This window comes from Apostichopus japonicus, chromosome 7, assembly GCF_037975245.1.
Source record: "Apostichopus japonicus isolate 1M-3 chromosome 7, ASM3797524v1, whole genome shotgun sequence".
Classification (NCBI taxonomy): Eukaryota; Metazoa; Echinodermata; class Holothuroidea; order Aspidochirotida; family Stichopodidae; genus Apostichopus; species Apostichopus japonicus.
The window spans coordinates 20281854-20307402 of NC_092567.1; the positions used below are offsets into that span (position 1 = coordinate 20281854).

At 36.7% G+C, this 25549-nt stretch overlaps 1 protein-coding gene across 1 annotated transcript; it reads right to left on the reverse strand.

Moving 5' to 3' along the window:
* Positions 1-8704: 8704 nt before the first annotated feature.
* On the reverse strand, positions 8705-25095 carry LOC139969668 (interferon-induced very large GTPase 1-like). Its single transcript, XM_071974811.1, has 3 exons — positions 25009-25095; positions 17159-17449; positions 8705-13768 (listed from the first exon to the last, which is right to left on the reverse strand). Exons 2-3 carry the CDS (start codon positions 17442-17444, stop codon positions 8970-8972), a joined length of 5085 nt encoding a protein of 1694 aa, XP_071830912.1. The 5' UTR covers positions 17445-17449; positions 25009-25095; the 3' UTR covers positions 8705-8969.
* Between the last annotated feature and the right edge of the window lie 454 nt (positions 25096-25549).

Below are 25549 nucleotides of genomic sequence, written 5' to 3' on the forward strand. Positions count from 1 at the left end.
AAAATACAAAAATGAACAAAGCTGAACTTTTTCGCCGCCCTGATTTCTTTAGAAAAATCAATCTAATTGGCTCTTGATCTATGAAATTTAGAAGATATCCAATGAATGAATCTTCGATAGAGTGTACTTACATGTATATCGTCAAAAAGAGGCGTGAATCTGTTAACTACAAAATTTACTTTGGCAGCAATTATCCTTTCGTATATACGGTTATGTCTGCTGTGCCACGTCAGTCGATCTGTCGATCAATACCACATGACACAACTTGATGATCGTTATATCACAGACTATGGAGGAATCACACAACCATTCACAAATGCTGATAAAACGATCAAATATTGCGAAATATTTGCTGGAAAGTCCCTTTTCAATCACATTGCACGCACCAGAGGACGTGACTATAGTAGTGTAGCTATATGCGTTATAGTCACACACTTTGGAGGAATCACACAACCAAAAGTGCCTTGTCAGTTATATTGCATAGACCAACATACAGAGCCCGATCAGCTTCAGGATTAAACTATTTGCGAAAATGCAAATTGCACTTGATAGCTTTTCTAAATTTGGTGGCTCTTATTCAGTTATATTGAGCTTCATAGAGTTAGGCCTATGTGATAATATCACAGCCTCCACCAAATTCAACTTGCTAAACGTCTCTGATATTGAACTCCTTTCAGCGATATATTGAATGTTATTTCCTTTTTGGTGGAAGAGGGGTTCATAGAACTATGTCCCACATTTGTGTAAATAGTTAATGGGCATCATACCTTATTTAGATTTTTATTAGAAGTAAACAGTTTGATATATTCACCAACTGCTGAATCTTATGACATCATTTAGTAGACTTGAATACATACATTTCTTTATTGAGTAATCGGTCAGTCAATTACATCTTCTTCTGACAACCGCAGGCACTCATAAGTTGTGTATCCCTCAAGATTATCCAGAGGAACAATAAATTGTTAGTCCGTGGACGTAGAAGAGAAAACATCCTGAGTATTTGAATTCCCCTCCTTTGGTTGAAAAAAATCAGAATGTGGTTAAACTTGACAGAGACGAAATGTTTTTTTGAATAAACGGAAACGAAATTATAAACTTACTAACTCCATTGGAGCTTAAAGGGTTTGAAGACTCGCGTTAAAAGAAACGTCTAATGCCGGTAATCTGACCTAGTTTCAAATGAGGTGTAACAGAAGTGTTAGACACCACCATCGATCCCAGAAAATACACACACAGCTTGCTACCGTCGGTAATTAGACACTAGTGTACAGTCAATACATACAGCTACGGCCCAAATTTACCACAGTGTCAGCGATGGACATCTCAGGTCTAGATTAAAGATAACAAGGTGTCACGTTTCATTACTGTCTGCATTTTGTAGCGACAGGAAGAAAACTCGACTCGTACGCAACGGAAAGTTAACCTTTTCAGAGGGCGGCACTTGGTTTAAGGCGAGTCTTCAAGGCCTTTAAGGAAAGGCTTGGTTTAGCGGTTAGAGTGTCCACCGCACAATCCTTGGGTTCCAGGATTTTTATTATTTTTTAATATTGTCATCTTTAACGAGGGTAGTCCTGTTCAGTGCAGAAGCACTGCTTTCCAGAGGAGCCCTCAATACAAAGTTTATATACAATATTATACAGTAGAAAAACGGTAAACATCCAAAAGCAGAAAAATGACTGTAAAAAGAGAGAAAAACAGACGTCTAAACAAAATATATAAGTTTCGCCAGCGGAATCAGATTCTCCTGACCCATTCAAATATCGCTGCAGTTCTGTGGTAGATTGATGAGTCTTCCGTGGAGTTGGTATTTCTGGTTTGGAAAAGGGGTTTGTTTCTGTTTTACCTACCTCAGTCTATGTGGTCAGATGCTGTGGCATACACTCTCGTCCGTCTTAACTTATAACTAACTGCTGAAATTGCTACAAATTTTCCAGAAAATGTTTGCTATACCAGTCAGTACGTACGATTTAGTCTAGAGAGCATAATAGTAGCTGATATGAGACTTTATCCGTGTTAGATTTGTGGCTGAATACTGGCTTACTTCAAGCCTTCTCTTTTCGATAAATGTTCAGAGGATAACGAGGCAGAGTGAGTGTGAATTCGCTCCCATTCCTGCTCCCGGAACCTCCATTTAAGGTCCCCATCCGACGGACGAGAGTCTATACCCCAGCATCTGACCACCGGACTGATATACTGAGGTAGGCAAAAACACCCCATTCGACATCACGATTTTTGAACAGGCTAGGCCCTAGAGTCAAGAGAATCTGGCTCCTGCAGGGGCGGAATTTAGATCCTGGTACCTAAGGATAGTGAGCCAGACACTGTAACCGCTGAACCAAGTCTTTTGCCTAATTTAACAGTGAAAAAAATGCTTTCACTTCAAGCAAATTTGGGCCACCACTGGTCTCGGCACGTTACCTTTAAAGGATGGTGACATATATGCCACGATTTTAATTTTATTACCGCTTAATCCCTGGGGAAATTTGTGAGCTATAATGATGTATCAATAGTGATAAGTTTTGGTCGATGGGCCAATACATTAAACGTCGCTTCCCTTGGAAGAAAAAAAGCGTATACTTGTCACGGACTGCATTCTCATTTCTAGTCATGCGGTTATCACTGGAAATGATAAAGGTTGAGAAGGTATGTCTTATCCATTTTAATCAGAACAATTGAATTCTATAATTGATGTAGTCACAAGTTTACGTGTTTACTTTTACGTGTTCTCGTCCCAATCCGAGTATGCTCAACTTTAGCTTGAATCAGTGACGTGCAGAGGAATTCAAATGTTTATGTGTGTTGAGTGTATGTGTGTTAAAGGGGCTATACAATGAATCCAGCCAAGCAATTAATGTCAGGCGCCCTCTATTCTTCTCCAACTTCTGATTCTGTCCGATTAAGGGTTGTAATATTGTGTGTGTGTGTGGGGGGGGGGGGGCTCAGGCAGTGAAAAGAACTGTTTCACCTCAATCATAGTAGAATGACTGTGGAATGCTGTATAGGCCTAGATGTTTATGTTATTGGAGAATGCCAAGGGAGTTGTTATATGTTCTACTTGGAATGACCTGTTACAATTTGTAGTGTCGGACATGTGGGTAATTTTTACACACATTGAAGGTTCACCTCTGCACTGTGGGCAAACAAATTCATAAATTTTTGGGTCGGCCAAGTGCATGATGTGATGCTGATTTATATTTTTAGTTATTTTCATTGATGTAATACATAGTGGTATTCAATATGACATATGTATGGGTGTAATATTCTTCACCTTGGAGGGACATATTTTGTTGGGACATGCGTTCCCCTCCAAAGATCAACAATTCCGCTTTTGACAAAAGTGTGACACAGTAGCAGATTTTTCAGATAAGGGTATGGGGGGGGGGGGTTGGTGGGGATGGGCGTCGGCCAACTTCCAATCCCCCTCCGATTGGTTTTTGTAGGGGCCTGAACCACGGGATGAAGGCGGATCAAACATTGTGCAATTTGTACGAAAGAGGGCTATGGCTATGGGTACGATGATTGTGACTCCCATGTACGTAAGCGTGTCTGCATATTTATACTATAGGCAGCTAAATTATAGTCTACTTGGGTTTAGACGCAAGTTTATGGTAATTAACCAGTAGTAATTTCAGTTAGATTGAATGATAAGCACACGTTTGTACATAGCAAAATACAAAATATACAGAGATGACGATTAAGCTGAGTATTATTGTTATATATCCGTTTATTTAAACAATTATTTTTATAAACATTTCACCCAGTTAATTGGTAATACACTATATGCTACATGTATGATACTGCTGCGATAATTAGAGACGTAAGAGTGTAGTACCGTACTTTCATACATTAACACAATAAAAGTTGTAACTAAAAAATAGAACAATTATTTAGCTTCCTGTCATAATATCAGTTTTACTTACCTAGCTTCTAATGTAAGTTATCGTAAAGTACGCCTCCTGAGCAAGTAACAATTATAGGTACTTATTTACAATCCGAGTTCGATTATATGGATTATGCTCCAGTATATTCGAGTACTTTAACTTCCGGTTACTTTTCACGGCGAGTGCGAGTAACGAGTACATTTCGAGTACTAGGCAAAACTGCAAATATGAAGGAATATTGTATTAAAGTACATCAATGACTGATGTAGTGGCTTCTTAAGACGACGCTTAATAAATACAGGATATCAAATTTCTGCACATGCACTAAGGATACATAGAGATTACGTAATGTAATTAATAATTGCATCCTCTAAAAATATGATAGCCTACACGAAGATTTCCTTTCTTTATTTATCATTCTCGTAAACTTTCCACGAATTGTTCGCTATATTCCACTGGAAGTGGCCATTGAATTCTATGTTAGAGATGAATAGACTTGAACAATGTGACTATAGTACTAGAGTAGGAAGATAAACGAGAATTATAGTGAACATGGAAAGTAAGTTAAGTCGAACTCTTAAAAAGTCATACTCTCCGTATATCGCATTCCGTTGTGTGCCCGCTTCCAACCACCGCCAATCCCTCTCTGCTCTCCTTTAACACCATTTAAAAGACACATAAAAGAAGATACCAAAGAGCCATATAAAGTTTGTATGAAATACAACACATACCAAAATATACAAACGAGACATTTAAATAATTCATGAAATACAAAGGCAAGTAGGCTGACTGCATGATACGAGTTACACAACATGGAAGGCTGTAGATAAAACCTGTAACACTATAATGCATGGCTCATAGTTCACACAACATAAAAGAATGAACAAATCCATTCCATGTTGTCTGTGCATGTAACATATATACTACTCAAATGTGAGATACTGAATTGGTTTTCTGTATAACCCGATCTTTCCTTTTGCAAATTAAGGAAGCTTGTTATTAAAATATATCATTTCTTGGGGAGAGGACCATTTTCAAGGATTTTAAGCTTACATTGTCCAATTCTGGTCTCATTTCCCATGTCTACATTATTCCAAAAAAGACCAAAATTGTCCACTCAAAAGAAAGACAGAAAGCCCTTTCAAATGCAACCAATTGTGACTGGTATAAGGCGTACATTGCTTTCTTATCAGTTGCAAACGATATCTTACTGATGGCAATTGAATTATATTACAAGACTATTTAAGTACTGCTGATAAACTTCACATTATCCAGCAAGGAAAAAGAGAGATAAAGAGAAAAACCTCCAGCAGTTGTGACTGGCAGAGCAATGTTTGCTTTGAAATAAACTGCAAATGTATTCAAGTTGAACAACAAATCCATTTAGGCATTCTATTGTTGAAGGGCAATATTTTCATACATTGTGATAAGCCTTAAATTTCGAATTAATTCATATGACCTTTGAACTCTTATTCCCGTTAAGTTTCTTTAAACCACTATAGCAACTGGTGACTGGTACCAACGTTTGTTAATGTTAGATTAAAGTTCTTCAAACAAGATCCATTCGAACAAGATTTCACATTGTTACCAATGTGACCTAAAATGACCTTCTCCTCTCCAAACAATTACCCTTTTGCTGAACAATATGATACATCCATATCCAAACAATAGGATTTCCTTCTGCTTTGCCTTTGAGGACCTGAAATGGCATTTGGCTTCCTGTCATAATATCAGTTTACTTACCTAGCTTCTAATGTAAATAATCGTAAAGTACGCCTCCGGAGCAAGTAACAATTAGGTACTTTACAATCCGAGTTCGATTATATGGATTATGCTCCAGTATATACGAGTACTTTAATATCCGGTTACTTCTCATGGCGAGTACGAGTAACGAGTACATTTCGAGTACTAAGCAAAACTGCAAATATGAAGGAATATTGTATGATTGTGCATCAATGACTGATGTTTTGGCTGCTCAAGACGACGCTTAATCAATACAAGATATCAAATTTCTGAGAAAACAAAATGTTTTAAACTAAGACCCCGAATGTATAAAATGTACAGCAAAACAGTTTTTCCTTTCTGACTTCCTTGGCGTATCATAAAATGTCACATTTACACAACATTTGCAAAATAGAAACAAATATTTGACCAATATGAAATAGTAATAGGTAAACGTTATGTAAATGAAGCAAAGAAGAAATATAAGATAATAGCTAAATGTCTTTCCCCTGGAATAAAAAACGTTCTTTAACTTAAAGATATTATTTGTATTTTGACCCGAGAATAGTTCCAATCAACCCCACTGTAGAAGTGAAATCAAATTACTTTTCCTCTTGATATATCTTACATAATTTGAGTAGAATTATTTTTAGAAATACTAAACATGCACTAAGGATACATATATATTACGTAATGTAATTAATAATTACTCTAAAAATATGATATACGAAGATTTCCTTTCTTTATTTATCATACTCGTAAGCTTTCCACGAATTGTTCGCTATATTCCACTGGAAGGGGCCGTTGAATTCTATGTTAGAGCTGAATAGATTTGAACAATGTGACTATAGTACAATATAAGAGTAGGAAGATAAACGAGAAGTATGGTCAACATATGGAAAGTAACTTAAGTAGAACTCGTAAAAAGGTTATACTCTCCGTATATCGCATTCCGTATTGTGGTCGCTTCCAACCACCGCCAATCCCTCTCTGCTCTCATTTAACACCATTTAAACGACACATGCAGCACAGATACCAAATAACCATATAAAGCATGAATAAAATACAAACCATACCAAAATATACAAACGAGACATTTAAAACATTCATGAAATACAAAGGCAAGTAGGCTGGCTGCATGATACGAGGTACATATCATGGACGGCTGTAGATAAAACCTGTTAAACTATAATGCATGGCTCATAGTTCACACGCCATGAAAGAATTAACATATCCATGCCATGTTGTCTGTATATGTAACATATAATAATCCAATGTGAGATACTGAATTGGTTGTCTTTATAACCCGATCTGTCCCCTATCAAATTAAGGAAGCTCGTTAATAAATTATACCATTTCTTAGGAAGAGGAACATTTTCAAAGATTTTAAGCTTACATTGTCCAATTCTGGTCTCATTTCCCATGTCTACATTATTACAAACAAGACCAAAATTGTCCACTCAAAAGAAAGACAGAAAGCCCTTTCAAATGCAATCAATTGTGACTGGTATAAGGCGTACATTGCTTTCTTATCAGTTACAAACGATATCTCACTGATGGCAATTGAATTATATTACAAGACTATAAGTACTGCTGATAAACCTCACATTATCCAGCAAGAAAAATAGAGAGATAAAGAGAAAAACTTCCAGCAGTTGTGTGAATTGAAATAAACTGCAGATGTGTTCAAGTTGAACAAGAAGTCCGTTCAGGCATTCACTTGTGAAGGGCAATATTTTCATACATTGTGATAAGCCTTAAATTTCTCATTAATTAAAATGACTTTTGAACTCTTATTCCCGTTAAGCTTTTAAACCACTAGCAACTGGTGACTGGTACCAACGTTTGGTAAAATGTTAGATAAAATATTTAAGTTCTTCAAACAAGATCCATCTGAACAAGATTTCACATTGTTATCAATGTGACCTCAAATGACCTTCTCCTCTCCAAAAACAAATACACTTTTGCGGAACAATGTGATACATCCATATCCAAACTATAGGTTTTCCTTCTGCTTTGCCTTTGAGGACCTCAAATGGCCTTTGACCTCCACCAAAGCATTTTATTCTCTCTCAAAATATCAAGAATTGATCTCTGGTGATCTCAAAAGACATTTTAAAGCAGCATTTTGCGTTGAGTCGCCGTTTTCCCTCAATTTTTCCGTGTCTATCAAGTTTTTATCATAATACAATCACAAAAGACAAAACTAAGACTTTCTCATACTTTTTTTCCCCACAGCGAACGTTAATTAGCAGTAATTAAGGCTTTTATATGATTCTGAGATAAGTGTCTCCCTGACACATCGAATCATTTATTATTTATCACATGCAGCTCTACAAAACCGCCTATTCAAATTCAACCAATCAGTGAAGAGATGTTTATGTATGACTTGGCGCTAAAAATAGACTCATTCATTGGCATGGTAATCCCTTGCTGCAAAGCTCCACATGGCCTAGCCAATATGCCTTAATGCATTCCCTTTTGAGAAACGTTACTTTCCTCTCCTGAAAAATGTTATTTTCTCCCATGTTGTTAGAGGAGGAAACTAAGGTTTTCAAGAGAGGAAACTAACGGGTCCGGAAACTAACGGCCCCCATTGCGCTATAGCTACATTGCTTTTAGTGCACAATGCACAGCGTGAACATAACGTTATTCAGGCCTAACCAGTGTAAGTCACACACTAATAGGTCTGATTATACTACAGTAACTAGCCTATGTAACACCGAGTAGAGTGATACAATATCGTTCTCGCGAATGTTACGTACCGATCGGGTTCTTCTGGTTCCATGAATTTCTCTCTTGTGTAACCTTGCTGTTTTATTTTCGCTGAGCGACGAATTTTCTTGGGTTTTTAGGGCATCGTATGCAAAGAGATATGGCGTAACTGTCCCTTCGCGCAATACGTACATCTCCTCAGCTGATTTTTATTTACTGCTATTCAAAGTACCTTGTCCGTTATACATATTCTCAAGGTTCCTTTAAGTGGGAGGAGTCTATCGAAGTCAAAGATTCAAAATATGGAAATCATAAAATGTCATATTTTTGGCACTTTTCGGGAATAGTTTGAGTTGAAACTTTACAGTTAGCTTAGTTTACGTCATTGGTATAGTATCCTAGAATTGGAAAATCTCGAGAATCAACGCAAATTGCTGCTTTAACGCCACTACCTCTATATGTAAAGGGTTGGAAATTGCCAGTTATAATTAGTTGAATTAAGTTAACTTCAATCAATCATATCTCGAGTTAGGAACAATGATATTTTCAAATAACATTGTGGAATACGTTTCTCTTTCAGATAAATGTTACATTTTCTACCACCGGATTATCCTTTTAACATGAACGGCAACCACGATATAACCTGCGAACTCAGGGTAGATGCGGATTTATCCGGAAAAAATTTCTAGATGGAACTTTTAGCGATGCTATAGCCATTTCTTTGCTGATCCTTTTCCACCCGTGAGGTATAATCGCAGGTTTGCACTTGTAGTGTTGAGCGAGTTCGTCGTTGAACTGCACCATCACCCACTTCCAGTAAGCACTCATATTAGGCAAAAGTTCTCCACTACCACGATTAATTGCCCAAGTATGATAATCTTTCTTATAGTCCTTACACAAACGTGGTCGCCTGTCACATGGGTAAAAATAAGTGGCATTGTCTGAGGCTACACTCTCGACACATGTTTCAGTGAGTAGTCGGGAGGTATCGGGGTTAGTAGCGCCACAAATACCGCGGGGTAAATGACTGAATGAGAAATGTTCATGTTGAATGAAGTTCGGTAGCGCGTTATCACAAGGAGCTTTACACATTGGGCACTGCTCGAAGCAGGCGAGCTTGAGGCAATCATTTATTACGGAACTTAAGTTGTCTTGAACAAATGTTTCTATTACCCCCTCCTCGTTGGGGTACTTCGGAAGTTTTGTTTCCTTGATTATACCATCTTTCCATTGCGATTGCAGAAATGTTTGTAAAGTCACAGAGAATTTCTGGACTTCCTTCACTTTGAATGATTGAACTTCAATTGCCAATTCGCGGTGCCATGTGAACCCTCTATTCATAAGCCATCGCAGGATGTCATCGAAGCAATGTTTGAATGCCTTCTCCGAACTCTTAGATGTGCTAGTTGAGTGTTGAACTAATTCACATAAATCTTTCACAACGTTATTTAATATCTCCTTCACATTTTGCTGTAGTACTAATACCGTTTCTTTTTCTCGAAATAATTTTATAACCGCTTTCATAACCCATCTTCTTCGGTACCGAGGATGCTTTTTAATGAATTTTAAATATTCCTTTACATTTTGTTGACGGCTGAGCTCAGAACAAATACTTCTATTAGTCTCTTCATTGAGAGCCAAGTTGGCATTGTTAAACAGCAGCACACTGAACTGGCATATACTGTCCAGTACTAAATGTTTACCCCAGTCATGGAGGTACTTACGTATGCATTCGACCACTCCGTCAATCTGGTTCTCATTTTCCATTAACGCAACAAAATATCTGTACAATGACGATTTTTCCTCCTCGAGACGTCTTTCCAAACTATTTTCATTTTCGTACTGTATTTGTTTCTTGACAGCAATATTATAGATTTTCCCACAAATATGAAGCAAAAGTTTTGCCTTGAGGAGGTGAGGTGGATCCGAAGTCACACTAGGGATAGATATGCTTTGCAAAGCACTGCTAATGATATACTGGATGAGGTTAGCATCTAAGATTTTGTGCGGGCTTTCTTCCATCATTTTTTCACTAGACGTTATAATATTCTGCAAGACGTTTTCATTAGAGGAAAACCAATCGTCGCCTGTGAGACTTTCATCTTTATGTGAATAATATTGTTTCCAATGCACAGGTTCAGCGTGTTTCTTAATGCCACTTATGTGTAATAATTCCGTTATTTCCTTAGATATTGCCATTTTGCTGGTAATTGAGACCAAAAGACTTTCACAAATGTTTTCAATGTTCTCTTCTGTCATTTCAAACTTCGGAATATCCTTGATAATTTCTGCTTTCCATTCGTCCCATTTAGCATTAAAAAATACCATGGGATCGCTTCCTTTTCCGACAACACTCGCTTTTGACATTACAACTGCTGCAATTTTTGTCCGCACCTCAAATGTAAATGTTGTTATATCTCTCTGTATTTGCATGATGTTTACCTCATGTTTAAGAATAACCATCACCTCTTCTTGCACTTGATCGACTGTACATTCGACATTTTGACTGTACCAATCAGCATGTCTTCTGAGCGAGTCTTGTCTCTCGTGTTGAGAAATATACGTCTCGAAAGACGTGTTGATCTTGTCTTTCTCTTTTTGCAATTCTTCAACAAGTTCTTTCTCGATATTTTGCAAAACTTTGCTTGATTCATCTGAAGAAGACAGTAGTTTGTTCTGCCAAACAATCAACTTTCTCCCTATATTGACTCTCATTGTGGTAATTTGTTTGTTGAGCTCCATCGATAAATCATTGAAGTCTATAGCTTTAACGCTATCCTGGAAGTTAAAAACGAAATTCTCGCCTTTAACAGCCACCCATACATCTCTTATTCTCTGAATAAAGGTTGAGAGTGTAAAGTGTGGAATGACTTTGCCAGACGAGATATCATTTAAAATATCTGCCTTCAAGTTCAGGACTAATTCGCTGTAAAATTGGCATGGTGGAGACATCGGTCCTGTCCACAGACAAGGAATGTATTGTAAGTTTTCGTTAATACGTAGATCAAATACGTCGGAAAACTGTTGATACTTCCCGCCCAAGCCTTCTTTCCTTGCAGCCTGAACAGTCGCTTTATTGAGCGTTTCTATAACAGTGTCCATGTTAATTTTGTTTTGCCGACTAGCTGTCAAGTCTGAGACTCTCTGTTGAATTATTCTGCACTGAGAATGAAGTTCAACCTCTTTCATTCTCATAAACGCATGGGCGGCAATCTCGAGTAAGCCGGTCATTTCAGGACCAATGTTCTCTCCCTCGATGTTGAGAATGGTTATGTCGGAAATGCACAGTGTCAGGGTGACCAATTCATTGTCAAATCGGCACTCGTCCTTGCGTTCTATCGAACGTACACCTTCGGAGTCAACGAGAAAGATGTGCCTAAATCCAAGCTGGCTTGCGTATGTGTCATCCAAATGAAGCATTCTCATGAAAAGTCCTCTGGTACAACGACCAGCTCGAACTGGAAATTTCACTCCAAACATGCTATTGAGCAATGTCGATTTACCACTGCTTTGCACGCCAACAACCGATATCACGGCAACGTTGGGATCGACAAGATCTATAGTTAATTGGTCGAGTACACTTGTAATCCACGATAAAGGAACCCTACCAGTATCCCCATCCATTATTTCAATGGAATGTCCTTCCAATAACAATTTAGCCGCTGACCTTGGTAATAACATCACATTCTCGTTTGGGTCAATCTTAAGCTCGGTATGAGCTTCGTGCCATTGTCCAAGCTCACGAAAAAAATGTTCCGAACCAATATTCTTTGCACGACATTTTCCAACTTCCGTTTGACGTAGAGTTTTCAATTCTGTCCTTTTGCTCTTGTATCGATCCTGGGTTTCATTATGTGTGTCATCTTTGGCTCCTTTAATGGTCGCTATTCTCTTGTCCTCAGCAGATGACTTAGGTTTTATCAGTTTGTCTAAGTTTTGAATTTCCTTTTCGTACTTGTCGATGTTAAGAAGGTGTTTCTTGATAGAATTATCAACTAAATGAAATAGTTTGTCTTGCAAAAAGAAAACAAAGTACCGCATGACTTTTTCGTTTTCACCCGCCTTCACGAGTACGTCCAAAAAGCTTTGCGTGATCTTCGATAACCCACAAGCCAATTGTTCCTGTCTTTTAGCATCTTTCCGCATTTTTCTCTCATCCCGGGAAACTGCAATCGACTGCTTCTTTGTGTTGTAATGCGTCAATGATTCCATATCGATATCTACCCACCCCTGCCATTTCTCTTGTAAAGGAAATGCTTTCTCTTTAAATTCTAATAAATTTTCAGTCTGTTCTTCCCCAAATACTGTTTCTACAAATTGCTTCGCGCAGTCATATTCTTTGCCCATATCTTCAATATCGATATCGCCCCCACAAAGGTTTTGCCAACTTTGAGACGATTGAAAGTCATCTTGTTTGCATTTTGCGTAACATTTCTTAATCCATGTTGATATTTCTTCATTCAAACTCCCCATGTCTACCTGTCTCACGTGCAAACAAGTTTCCTTCAGATTCAGTTTACGACGAGCTGATGTCTTCCTTTCACTATTCGGGTGAAATACCACAAAGTAGCATTTCTTGGCAGCATTGTCGATACGTTGAATGTCCTTTTTGTACAGCTCTCTGCTCTCCTCATCTAGCAAGACAATGATAAGATCGGATGCTTTGCACACGAACTCTGTTTGGATTGGGAAATCTTTACAATTCCCTCTTAAATTAAGAAATGAAGTGACCCATTTAAAATGTTCTGATCCATTTGCATTCATTGGAAGATACCAAACACCTTCTACATTTCCTTTTGAAAATACTGGATCAACATGATCAACTTCCTTTGTGAGAAAAAAGGGATGCGCATCATTTCCCTGACAAGGCCCGAGCAAATGATTTAATATGATTGACTTTGACACGTCTTTCAAATCACCGATTCTTAAGAAGGAAACCGTTAAAAGTGGAACATGAGAGATGTATTGTTCCAAGGCTATAGGGGACGAACCTTTCCATTTCTTTACAATGCGGCCAAGGGACCACACCATGAACCTAGGCTTTGTATTTGCGACACCTTGCAAAATAACCGGAACAGCCAAATTACATGCAGACATTTTCTCGATTATATCTTGCCTTAAAAAGCTGTCGGAACATTGTAAAATTGCAAAAATTAAATCCCTGACACTTATTTGTCTAAAATACTTAATAGACCTCCCTCGGTAATCTAAGCTACTCAGCTTTTGCCAAAATAGTTCTAATAAATTATTTTTGTCCTCTAAAGCACTTGGGTTTTTTAATTTGACGAATTGTTTTAAGCTGAGACGCGAAGGAAAGTAGCTCTTTAGACCAATCTCTGTCAAAAGTTCCGCAAAAGTCAGTTCTGAACCCTCTTCTTCCGTTACATCGTCATCTGTTTCATCATCCTCGGGAAGCACCCAGTCATCGTCTGACGATATGGTTAAAAGTTCTAAATGTGATACAACAATAAAACACAGCTTACATTGAATGCAAGAAATTAAATGAAAATAGAATTACAGAAATCAAGGCGGGATGTAACAAAAGCATGGATTAATTGCTCACTCATTTCTTGGGAGAGATATGGTCTGACTGATTTAATATTCCTTAAGTGTATACAACCAGATTTAATGACATTAGAAATGTGTTGTTCAAGGGAGAATTTTGAATCTAGTGTTACTCATAAATTACGAGCCCGATGACATGGATTTACAATCGTTCCGCAGAGATTTAAAGTTATGTTTGGTAAGGGTTTCCGTCTAGATTTAGGGGACATCAATAACAACTCAGTTTTAGAAAGATTAAGTTTCAGTTTGTTAAGTTTCATCCAATTGTTGATTTCAGAATAGGTGCTCTGAATTAAATTGACTTTAGATTGGATATCAGTTGGGTCATCTAGGTTAAATTTATTCCATATCTGCGTATCATCTGCATACATGTAAAAAGAGATATTTGACTTACTAGCTAATAAATCATTGAGAGGCTTAGTATATAAAGTAAATAATAAGGGGCCTAACACACTTCCCTCTGGGACACCAAAATTAAGTTTATGGTTGGACGATTGATGGGTTAAAATTTGAACCTTAAATATTCTGTCAGTCAGGTAAGATTTCAAAATGTCTTAAGCTGTGCCCGAAAATCCGAACAATTTTTGAAATCTATCAAGGAAAATATTATGATCTATGGCAAATGCCGCACTAAGGTCTAGAAGTAATATTGAGTCAAGGGATATTAGCAGCCTATCAGAAATAGCTGTTAATACAGTTTCAACAATGTGACCAGACCTATAGGCAGATTGATAGGGTGGATAAGCATCAAGTTTGGACAGATGATCGTGAATACGAATTGAAATTCATGACCTTTTCCAGTAGTTTGGATTCAAACTTAGATTTGAAACAGGTCTATAATTACTCATTACTCAATGCATTAGAGTCCAAGTTATACTTTTGCAATAAGGGCCTAATAATAGCTTGTTTCATGGTATTTGGAAAAATACCTTTCAGTAAGCAGTTGTTGAATATTTGGGCATATAGTGTAAATAAGATAGGCAAAAATCTCTGTAAAATATTTGAAGGTAACTGATCAAGCTTACAAGTTTTTAGTTTAGAACACTGCAAATAGAGTGAAGTTCTTCAACTGATGTGGGGGTAAAACAGCTAATCTTATAATGACAGTCATGGCCGTCACCTGCAGGAATAGAAACCAGATCTTCCGAATCAAGATCTCTTCTTATCTTAGTAATTTTAGATACAAAATAATCAGCAAACAAATTTGGAAGATTGGGAGTATCAAACTTGGTAGGCAAAACATTGTGAACTGTTGATCCAGTGATACAATCAAAGATTTTAAACAAATCTGCTTGATGCTGTGTAGAAGATTCAAATTTATCCATAAAGAACATCCGTTTTGATTCACCAATGAGTTTCTGGACACAATGAATTTCTTTGAAATAAGATATTTTGTCATCTGCCGAGTGTGAGCGACGATTCTTTGTCTCTGCCTTTCTACGTGCACGTCTTGCGACAGCTATATCTTCATTAAACCACGCCTCCTTTTTGGGAGAAAAGGATTTCTTTATCATCTTAGGGGCGTGGTGATCTAATACAGCTCGCATAGCATTGTTCATTTCAGAGCAATCACAACATTCGATGTCAATATCTGGTACTTTGGCACATAAATCGTGACAAAATTGATCCAAGTCAACCTCATTAATTTTACGAAACGGGACAGCTTCAGGTGAGCCAGGATGACTCATATAGGAATTGCACATTGACCCAGTGATGAAATAATGATCTGAAACGGGCATGTGAGTGATGACAATATCCTCAATCTTTGAGTTAAGGTTACATGAAGTATAAACAATTGGGTCTAAAATGTGGCCAGCTTGATGAGTAGGCTCTGTAACATATTGCGACAGACCAAATCCAATATTTCTGAAAACAAATTAACGTTGTATTCAGATTGATTGTCCAAATGAATATTAAAATCACCAAGCAAGAGAACATTTTCCATGCTGGTGCATCGAAGAGACAATAACGTTTCTAGTTCATCCAAAAATTCTTTTATTGACCAAGTGGGCCGATAAATGCAAATGATATGAATGTTCTTTGGTTTTGTTCGTAAGGTAAATTCAAAAGTCTCAAATGTTGAGGCCTCAAACGGTTGACCAAATTTTACTGCAGAAATGGAAGATTTATACAAAACTGCAATTCCTCCTCCATGTGTGTCTGTGAGTTTGGGCAATTAAATATGTTATAATTTGCCGGGACAAGATCAAAAATAGACTTTCCATTTTGTCCATCAGACTTTGACCAAGTCTCTATTAAAACACAAAAATCCAGATGAGCATCAAGAATGGCCTCCTTCATAATTATAGTCTTATTGTGAACAGAACGTATACATTCCATAAACCAAATGAAATGTTATTTGAACATTGCGTCTGCAGGGAACATTTAATAGAAGTTAAACATCTAGGGATATTTGCATATTGGGATACATTACTTTCCTCCATATGCAATTTATTAACAGTTTTTAATCAGGAACACGAGTCTGAATTGTAGAAATGTTCCTTATTTTTGAATGGAATTGAATACCTCCTCGGCACCCTCTGGCAGGGGTACGAATTCCAAGAACTCCAATATAAGAATAAAGCTATTGTCGGAGTTTGCTGTTTCTTGTGAACTCTCTTAAATGCAGCAATTCTGACCATGATAAACTAATAAATGTTGATATTATAGCTTCATGGAGAACCAAGGAAACGTTCAACCAAAACTACACTAAAACCGAAGATGCTACTTGATATTAGAATATGTTGTGCAGTTTTTTTTTACTATGAATAACATAATACACGATACAGTTATTTTACTTTCTGCGCAGTTTTTTTCTCTAGTGTGGTTGTCGTTTTAGAGGTATCGAACCAATCATGGTTAAGAAACTACTGAAGCCGTCTAAAAAAAAAATGAAAATGGTAATTAACCTTGCAAGATTAGAGCTCATTAATCCTCACAATCCTTGCTCCCATCTCGAGTAAAGCGACGAGGTTCCATTTTTCCTACTATACGGTCGAAGTTTATCATGCAGCAGTGTTATATACATGGGCGTCGAATGATATTCCCTCTTTGAGGAAGCTATCCCAACGGCTTAAGAATGTTAATACAAAAACTTTTCTATGAGTCTAAGATTTTGAAAACTAATACCCAATAAGATGTCATAATCGATATCAGATGTTTATATGGCCCCTGGTTTTCTCTCCCAATAATACCCAGGAAGTAAATACGGAAAATTGTTCTTCACTGCATATTTAATGTTCATCGAATCCACTAGTTAAAATGAAATTGCTTACCAAATTGTTCAGCGTATTCTTCGGCTTTGCTAGCAGCAAGGCCACAACCTTCGTCTCTCAATGCTTTTATTAGCTTTCTTATAGTATTTGTATTTAGCCCTGAGGCTTCAACATTTTCGAACTCATCCAGGAACTCTCCGCCCGGATTATTACTCTCCATTATACGTTCTTTCACTCTTGGTTTATAATTAAAATATTTGCATAATGTGTCACAGGTTCCCTTGGTAAGGCAGTCTCGCAGACGAAGCTTAAATGAGTTCGCTGCGGATGTGACTGATGTAGCCATTGCTTCTAAGGAAGAAAAGCATAAATTTCAATACTCATGTTGTTGTGAGTCAACTGAATAAGTATAAAATTGATTGTAACAATATATTTCTAGATTTTATCAGACTTTACAAACTCAATTGCATATGATGTTGTTGTTACATTGGGACAACCATGATCACAGCAAAAGAACATATAGTGGGATTAATGTGATTAATGTATTGTATACCTACAACGGTATGATTTCTTATAGGAATACTAAATGATTTGCTCTCTATAAATAAATATATATATATATATAATTGAAATCGTAGTGAGTTGGAAAATCCAGAACAGTGAAAAAACTTCCAGCCTCCACCGGAATTCGAACCCTGGCCTCCAGCTTTATAAGCGGACACCCTAACCACTAGGCTATGGACGCTGATTGCATGTCCAGAGGTTCGAAACCAGTTAGGAAGGTCTTAATTCTACTGTTGGCGCTTGTCACCTGTATCGAACAATACAAGTTCTGTTTTGGTGACATATATGTCTTACTCTAGAGATCAAACATGATGCTAAACAACTCGAAATCATTTGTGATTCCTAAAGCCGGATCTCGAAAGAAATACTTTGAACAGACTTTTTGTTAATGACATGAAATGGAGGTAAACGACAAAGGTACATGAAAATATATATAATTGAAATATATATATATATATATACTCTAAAAACAAAAGAGTGAATTTTCACTCGTTTGGAGTGAATTCTCACTCTTTCTGAGAGTGTAGTGAGTGATCACTCCATGAAGAGTGAAATTCACTCTTTCAAAAGAGTGAGAATGTTCACTCCTTCAAAGAGTGAGCTTTTCACTCTGAAAGAGTGGGCTTTTTCACTCTAGAAAGAGTGAGAGTCACTCTTTTAAAAGAGTGAATTTCACTCTTTAAAGAGTTAATGATATTTTACAGCTGATTTTGAGGGACGGGATTGATAGAATGAGTTTGAGACTCAATGGAAAGGCCCTATCTATTCACAGAAATATTGCTAAACAAGGATGCATCCAAAGATCAAGACAATGGAATGGGCTACTACACTGATGATAAGACGATTTACTAGATTTGGACACTGTTAACAAATATAAAAAACGACAAAGACAACAATTTATGGTACTAAATATATATTAATTAAATAGTGAAAATGATACCAAGTTTCATATACAAACACAGAATGAAGCAAAATTACAAACATACAAAGGCACAAAAATATGCAATGAATGATTCACTCACCCCACTTGTATGTTCCTCTCATACAAGTGTGATTTTCTTATAATTAAAAATAATTCTAGTTACGTCTATGAAACATGTATCAGAGTGTGCTGGCAATACCTCAAAAATGTTTTTACAAATAACTCAATCTTACAATTTCAATTTGCAATATGCAAACATTTATCATTTTCGAACTCGTTTTGGCGTCTTTATAAATCTGTGAAAAATGTATGAAGAACAACAATCACACTGGGATACTACTGTCTATGACTGGTGAACCGATATTTTACAGCCAAATGGCAAATTCCTGACAGATAGTAATTAAACGCTCCATCCTATGTACATCTAAACCCGTCAACCCTCTGGGTGGCAACACTTTTAGGTTTAGAATAGTAATTTATGCAAACATTTGAAAGGAAATTAACTCAGTACATACCACGTATTATTAATTCATATTGAGGCACTAGTAAATATATTTAAATAAAAAAAAAAATTTAAATATTTTTAACTATGGGAATTGGATCACAACAATTCAATTTGGCTTTTGAAAACAATACCCACCTAAAAGAATTTCATGTTATAGGGTACTCATAACAGAGTTTCAAAGTTCAAAATAATGGTGGCGTCTGAATACAGTCTAAGGGTGTCCAATTTTTAAACAGATGCATTGGTACCTTGTAAAGTAATAGAGATGAATGAAAAATATATCAAAATAGAAAGTTAGTCAAGTAGTCTAAATTTCGAGTTCATAATATGCTATTGAATAATTCCTTTAAAAAGAATGCATCATTCATTAAAGGTTAAATTAAACCTTTTAATTACTAACATAGCAGTACGTAATGAATAAAACATACCTTCATATGCTTCTTAAAACTATCAAACTTGTTAATAAAGAATAACCAAAAGTGGGAATTTAAAGGTAAACAGACAGGTCAAAGTTCCCATTCATATAGAAGTGTATGAAATTCTGAGTAAGATGGTCTCTGAAAAAGTCAAAATAGCAGCTGCACTTTTGAAGTAATATCCACTTTAAGTTTAAGCTGACAAAATTTGATAGCAAAATGTCACCCAAAAAACTATATATATATATATACCCTTTTTTTTGGGGGGGGGGGGGTTATGATATTTCAACTGAAGTAATAGCTACCTGTCTACATACCTTTAATCTTTGAATCTATGAATGCTCACACATTTGCCAAAGAGACATTCAGAGACCTAACATTTGGACTTACCTTATCTGGTCATTACTATGCACCTTAAATATTAGCCCTTCAGAAATATAATTGTAAAATGTTGTTAATGGAATGGCAAAATGAATATTAAATCAAATGAAATTTAAAAATCCTGCCAATTGCAACTGTGATGGAGTCCCAAACTGGTGAGCTTGTTGAATCAAAATGAAAAAGAATTGGGTTGGCCTCCTGTCTGGACCTTGGCCCAGCAGAAAAGGTTGGGTAAACTTCAGGGGCTTCTCCTTAACAAATTGGCCAACGTTGGTGCACACAGCCTACCTGAAACGACAAAGTTATTTCAAATCATTATTACCCAGTTAACCAGAATGCAAATTGCATTGAGGTTTCGATGACTTCAATACACTAGACTTCTGCTTGTTAGTATAACCAGAACTAGCTGTTTCAATAACACTATGGCATGCTAACACAGGTCAGTCTACTGTACGTGGTTATACACACCTCCATCAAAAGCAATAGGGTTCTTGTACTCAATGTTATCAATCCACGCACCAAGTATTACAAAACCAAACCAAATCTCTCTAATAACTTCGCACATTAGGGTTGCAGAGGAGTCCACTTATGGACAAGTTAGATTGGAATATGCCCACGAAGCTTCAAAGAATCAACTTGAAAGAAGCTAATACAGGTCACTGGAGGTCAACCTGAGGTCAAAGGTCACCCAAATGCAGTTCGACTATTGTATTACAATAGCGTAACTCTCAACCCTGTCAGTGGTAGTTTCACAAGTTATGGGGAAAAAACACATTTTGACCCATAAATGACCTTTGGTGACCTTGGATCACATCACAGTTATTTTGGAAAATGTGTCCCTACTTCATCACAACTTGTCCTAATATACCAGCCATGTAAGACTTTGTGACTAGAAGTTGTTGCAAAAATTAGCATAAGTTGGGAGCTTTTGGCACTTAATCAACCTTGAATGACCGTGAATGACCTTGTGGTTTTTATCAAAAATGTTCCTCTTGATGATGTGCACTCTGTCCTAAAATCCCAACATTGATGGACATTTGGTTCTCACGTTATTGCAAAAATACTAGTTTTTGACCCCTAATTGACCTTTGTTGACCTTGGATCATATTACCGTTATGTTTAGAAACGATCCTTTACCCCATTCACAACTAGTCCCAAAATATCAACCATGTCGGACCCTGTCAGTGGTAGTTTCACAAGTTATTGAGGGGAAAAAACACATTTTGACCCATAAATGACCTTTGGTGACCTTGGATCACATGACGGTTATTTTTGAAAATGTGTCCCTACTCCATTCACAACTTGTCCTAATATACCAGCCATGTCAGACTACGTGACTAGAAGTTGTTGCAAAAATTAGCATAAGCTGGCAGTTTTTTGTACATAATCAACCTTGAATGACCTTGGATGACATCATGGTTTTTATCAAAAAATGTTCCTCTCGATAAGGTGCACTCTGTCCTAAAATTTGTTTGGCCTACAATGTACACACATAATGTTATTGCTAGAAATGTATCAAAACCAACCTTTGGCCCCTCATAACTTGAGAACTGGGTGTCCAATTGAAGCGGGAGTTGGTTTCCTATATTCAGGACAAAAAGCTCTATCATATGTCAACAAATTTTTAAACTTATCTTTGTTCTGTTTTGTTTTGCCCCGTATCTCCTAAAATGAGCATATTTTTTAAGATTTGACCTTTGACCTTTTGACCTCGCGGTCAGATGTAGTTTGACACGCTGATTCCAAAAAGCAACATGACAAGTCTGTGCGACCATCCTAACTGTACTTATTATAAAACAAAAACATTGACCTCTGATAACTTCGCACACGAAGGTCGCACGTCGCTCATCGAAACCAAAAATGTGTGGTTATTGATATAATGGACAGAATTTTTAAGTTTATAATTTTGTGGTACACTTTAGTTGACAAAATAACGTCTTTACATCACTATCAATTTTGTCTATAAAAAACTATCCAACAGTTGAAGCAGGAAGGGAAATAACCTTTACACCAAACACAACAAATGGTCCTTACCTTTGGTACTGCACTAACAGAACAATACACTGTGTGTAGTCATATATAACGCTCTTAGGATATTCCCTTTTAGGGGTTAGAAGTTCAATCAATCTTTTGGCATAAGTTTCTCTCTCTGCTGCATAGGACCATTAACATCCCTGTTGTAAGCAATCATTCAGATTTTCCAACACAGTTGATAGAATAATTTTATTTTCTGTCCATATTAATTTTGTATTCCCTTGTGAATTAAATAGTGAAAGGGGTTACATCTTTGTTGTATTATTAACTGGTAAAGGGCAACGTTGTTAATTATGGATATTCCTTTAAGAACCTGACTGGTTTTCTACATTATTACCCATTGCTGTCTGTACTGTGGATGAAGAAGTTACTCAACGTCACAGATAGTACCCATCTTAAAGTAGATGAATCTTGTGTTTGCTTTGGAGGGTGTTTCATTTGCAATGTCCATACACTGTGTAGTAGGCAATTGTTACTCTCTCAGCCTAGTCTCAGGATATTCCCTTTTAAGGGGTTAGAAGGTCATGCAATCTTTTGGCGTAAGTTTTTCTCTGCTGCGTAGGACCATTAACATACCTGAATTGTACTCAATCATTCGGATAATCCAACACAGTTCAACGTTTAATTGTATTTTCAGTCCATATTTGCATTCCCTTGTGAATTAAGTAGTGAAAGTGGTTCAACTTTGTTGTAGTAACTGGTAAAAGGCAATGTTGTTTAATATTGGTATTCCTTTAAGGCTCTGACTGGTTTTCTACAGTATTACTCATTGCTGTTAGTACTGTGAATGCTATTTAATCTTAATGCCGTATAGTGTTGTTCTCCCCGTATATTGAGGTTAAATTGATATAGGCCTAGTGAACTTTGTTTAAAGGGACATACATATCTATTATCAGCTATTGCTATTCATGATAGTTATGATTGAATATTGCAATTGTTTGTCGTCCGAAGTTGATTGTTTCTATTATTATTTTGTAATTTTCTTTCAGAAAATTTCCCCTTATTCCGAATTTTCCACCTGTGAATAAATATGTATCCAAAAACAACCTGGTAATTCTGCTGTCTCTGTTTCAGTTTGTGACGTTACATCTTGATACGTGAAATAACAAAAAATCATTAAGAAAAACGTTCATGAAGAAAAACACAATTCCTGGACCTTAGCTGCATTAACTTCTGGTCCATTACATTAGGCAGATGCCTTACCTCCAAACAACTAGCCAATGTGTTAATATGTATGGTACCAAGCCTAATGTTAAATGTTTCCGCTACACTGTTAAGCGCAGTGGCGTAGGAAGGTACTTTTGAGTTGGGGGGCTGAAGACTGGTGGCCGGCCTGGGGGAGGGGTCTAAGGGGAGGGGGTGTCCCCCTCCCCTTTGGATTTGTTTTGCATTTTCAGGTGGCCTCATATGCAATTTGGTGCAATATAGCACACTTCAACACCCACTCCATTTTGTAAATAATTTTGCATTTTCACCTGGCCTTAGATGCAATTTGGTGCTCCAAATGAGATTTTTTTTCTCATTTGGAAATGAAAAAGGGGTTTCTGACTTTCGGAGCGGGGGGCGGAATGATACTTCCGCCCCACCATATTTTTCACTGGCTGGCGCCCCCCAGCCCCCCGGTTCCTACGCCCTTGGTTAAGCGTACAACGTTTAAGAGCCTAGCCAATCGACTGTATACAGTATGCACTCTAATTTCTCTAAAAACTGTATACACTGTATATAGGCAACGACGGCCTGCGGCCATGGCGACCTTCTAAATTCTATATAATTTCACGTTCTTTCAACATTTGCTTGATAAACTTACCTCCAAACAACTGAATACCATCACGTCCAAATCCGCTTTCTTCAAGCCACTGCGAAACTGACATGTTTTAAGATGTAAAACGACAAGAACGAGCGAATGCAAACGAGTAAAAAAATGGCGTAGCTACAAATATTTCTGAATTCGATGAAAGGCATACTGATTGGTTGATCCTTCACTCCAAATGAAGAGTGAGCGTTCTTAGCATTCGATTGGCTCATTAGTTCACTCCTCTGTAAAGAGTGAATGTTAAGTACTTTAGCTTTGAAATACGAAGATTTCTGTTGTCTAATGGAGTGAAAATGGAGTGAAAGAGTGAAAAGTTCACTCTTTTGTATTTAGAGTATATATATATATATATATATATATATATATATATATATATATATATATATATATATATATATATATGTATATGTATATATATATACACACGTATATGCCTACAACATGCTGCGATTTGCACGCCTGTTCTGGGAGAGCCACAGGTGTGTTGTCTTATAACGGTACAGGAGTCAAAATCGTTTAACAGCATATTGTAGGTTACAATATACGTATGCATGTGTGTACATATGAATGTACATATAAACATATAAATATATATATATTTATATATACATACATATTCACTTATATATACTATATATACTTCTCCACACAAAAGTGTACTTTTTTCACCACTTCAATTGTCCAAGTTATATATTGTACAAGTGGTAACCATATATACATTACATATATGAGCTTAACAGCGATAGAAAATAAACACAAGTTCAAATTTCAATACCCGTGGAATACTGTAGGCCTACAACGGCAGATACTGCAGCAACTTAAATCAAAATACAAACAGCAGTTACAAAACAGTCACAAACTAAAAGACTAATGCAGCTTCTCGTAATGAAAGAATCGTTCACTTCTACTTTTCTTTGAAATTGACTTTTCTACTTTTTACAAGAATTTAAGTTTATAATAAAGCTCATCAATAGTTGGAATGACAGTTCTTTACAATGAAACATGTAATAGTTTGCGTGAAAAATTGCGTGAAGTTTCAAGTGTGCTTTATAAGTCTTTTGTAACCAAAGAAATTTCTGCTTTCCAGAAAATGAACTGACGGTTCAGAAAACTTTCTTCAACGGCTAAATAAAATGAAGAAACAATTAGACATTGCCAAAATAAATGTATTGATATAACGTCTCCACAGCGTTCCATTTTGCAACTGATTTTGGATTACTCAAAAAATTTGAAATATAAAAATTGTAAACAAATTTAGACACCCTTTCACTATACCTTGTAGGGAGTCCCAGGTTCTTTCAGAAGCAATGGAAGAAGGAAAAAGTACCCTCCAGCCGGCTCAGCTAGAATGGCCGAAATAAGACCTCAGTAAAGAGTAAATGGACACGTATTTAAATTAAATTTACGAAGGAAAGTGGCATAGGGCATGGCCGTCTCATCACGATTCAGAACATCTTTTACATCAATAACCCCCTTCTCGAACATCAAGCGATAAAAAATACTATTATTGTTGACTTTGATATAGGAGTTATTCCAAATAATTTGGTTTCCGAACTCTCTGTTCGGGACCTTAAGCGAAGCATTGAGCCAAGAGCGAACAACTTCCGCATCAAAGATATTATGTATATTATGAATGTCTGCATAATTGTAGGCATTATTACATCTAAATACAAAGCTTATACCAAAACGGGCAGATTAGGGAACTATCAAAAACAATTTCCAGTAACCAGGTATATCGTTGGTATAACGACGGATCCAAGTCCATTTTAAACCTACAATTAAGGAATCCAAGTGAATAACATTTAAACCCCCACGA

Coding starts and splice junctions, on each gene's coding strand:
- LOC139969668 (XM_071974811.1), bottom strand. CDS start 17,444: ATGGCTACATCAGTCACATCCGCAGCGAACTCATTTAAGCTTCGTCTG. Junction 13,769..17,158: donor AGAATACGCTGAACAATTTG/GTAAGCAATTTC, acceptor TATCACATTTAG/AACTTTTAACCATATCGTCA.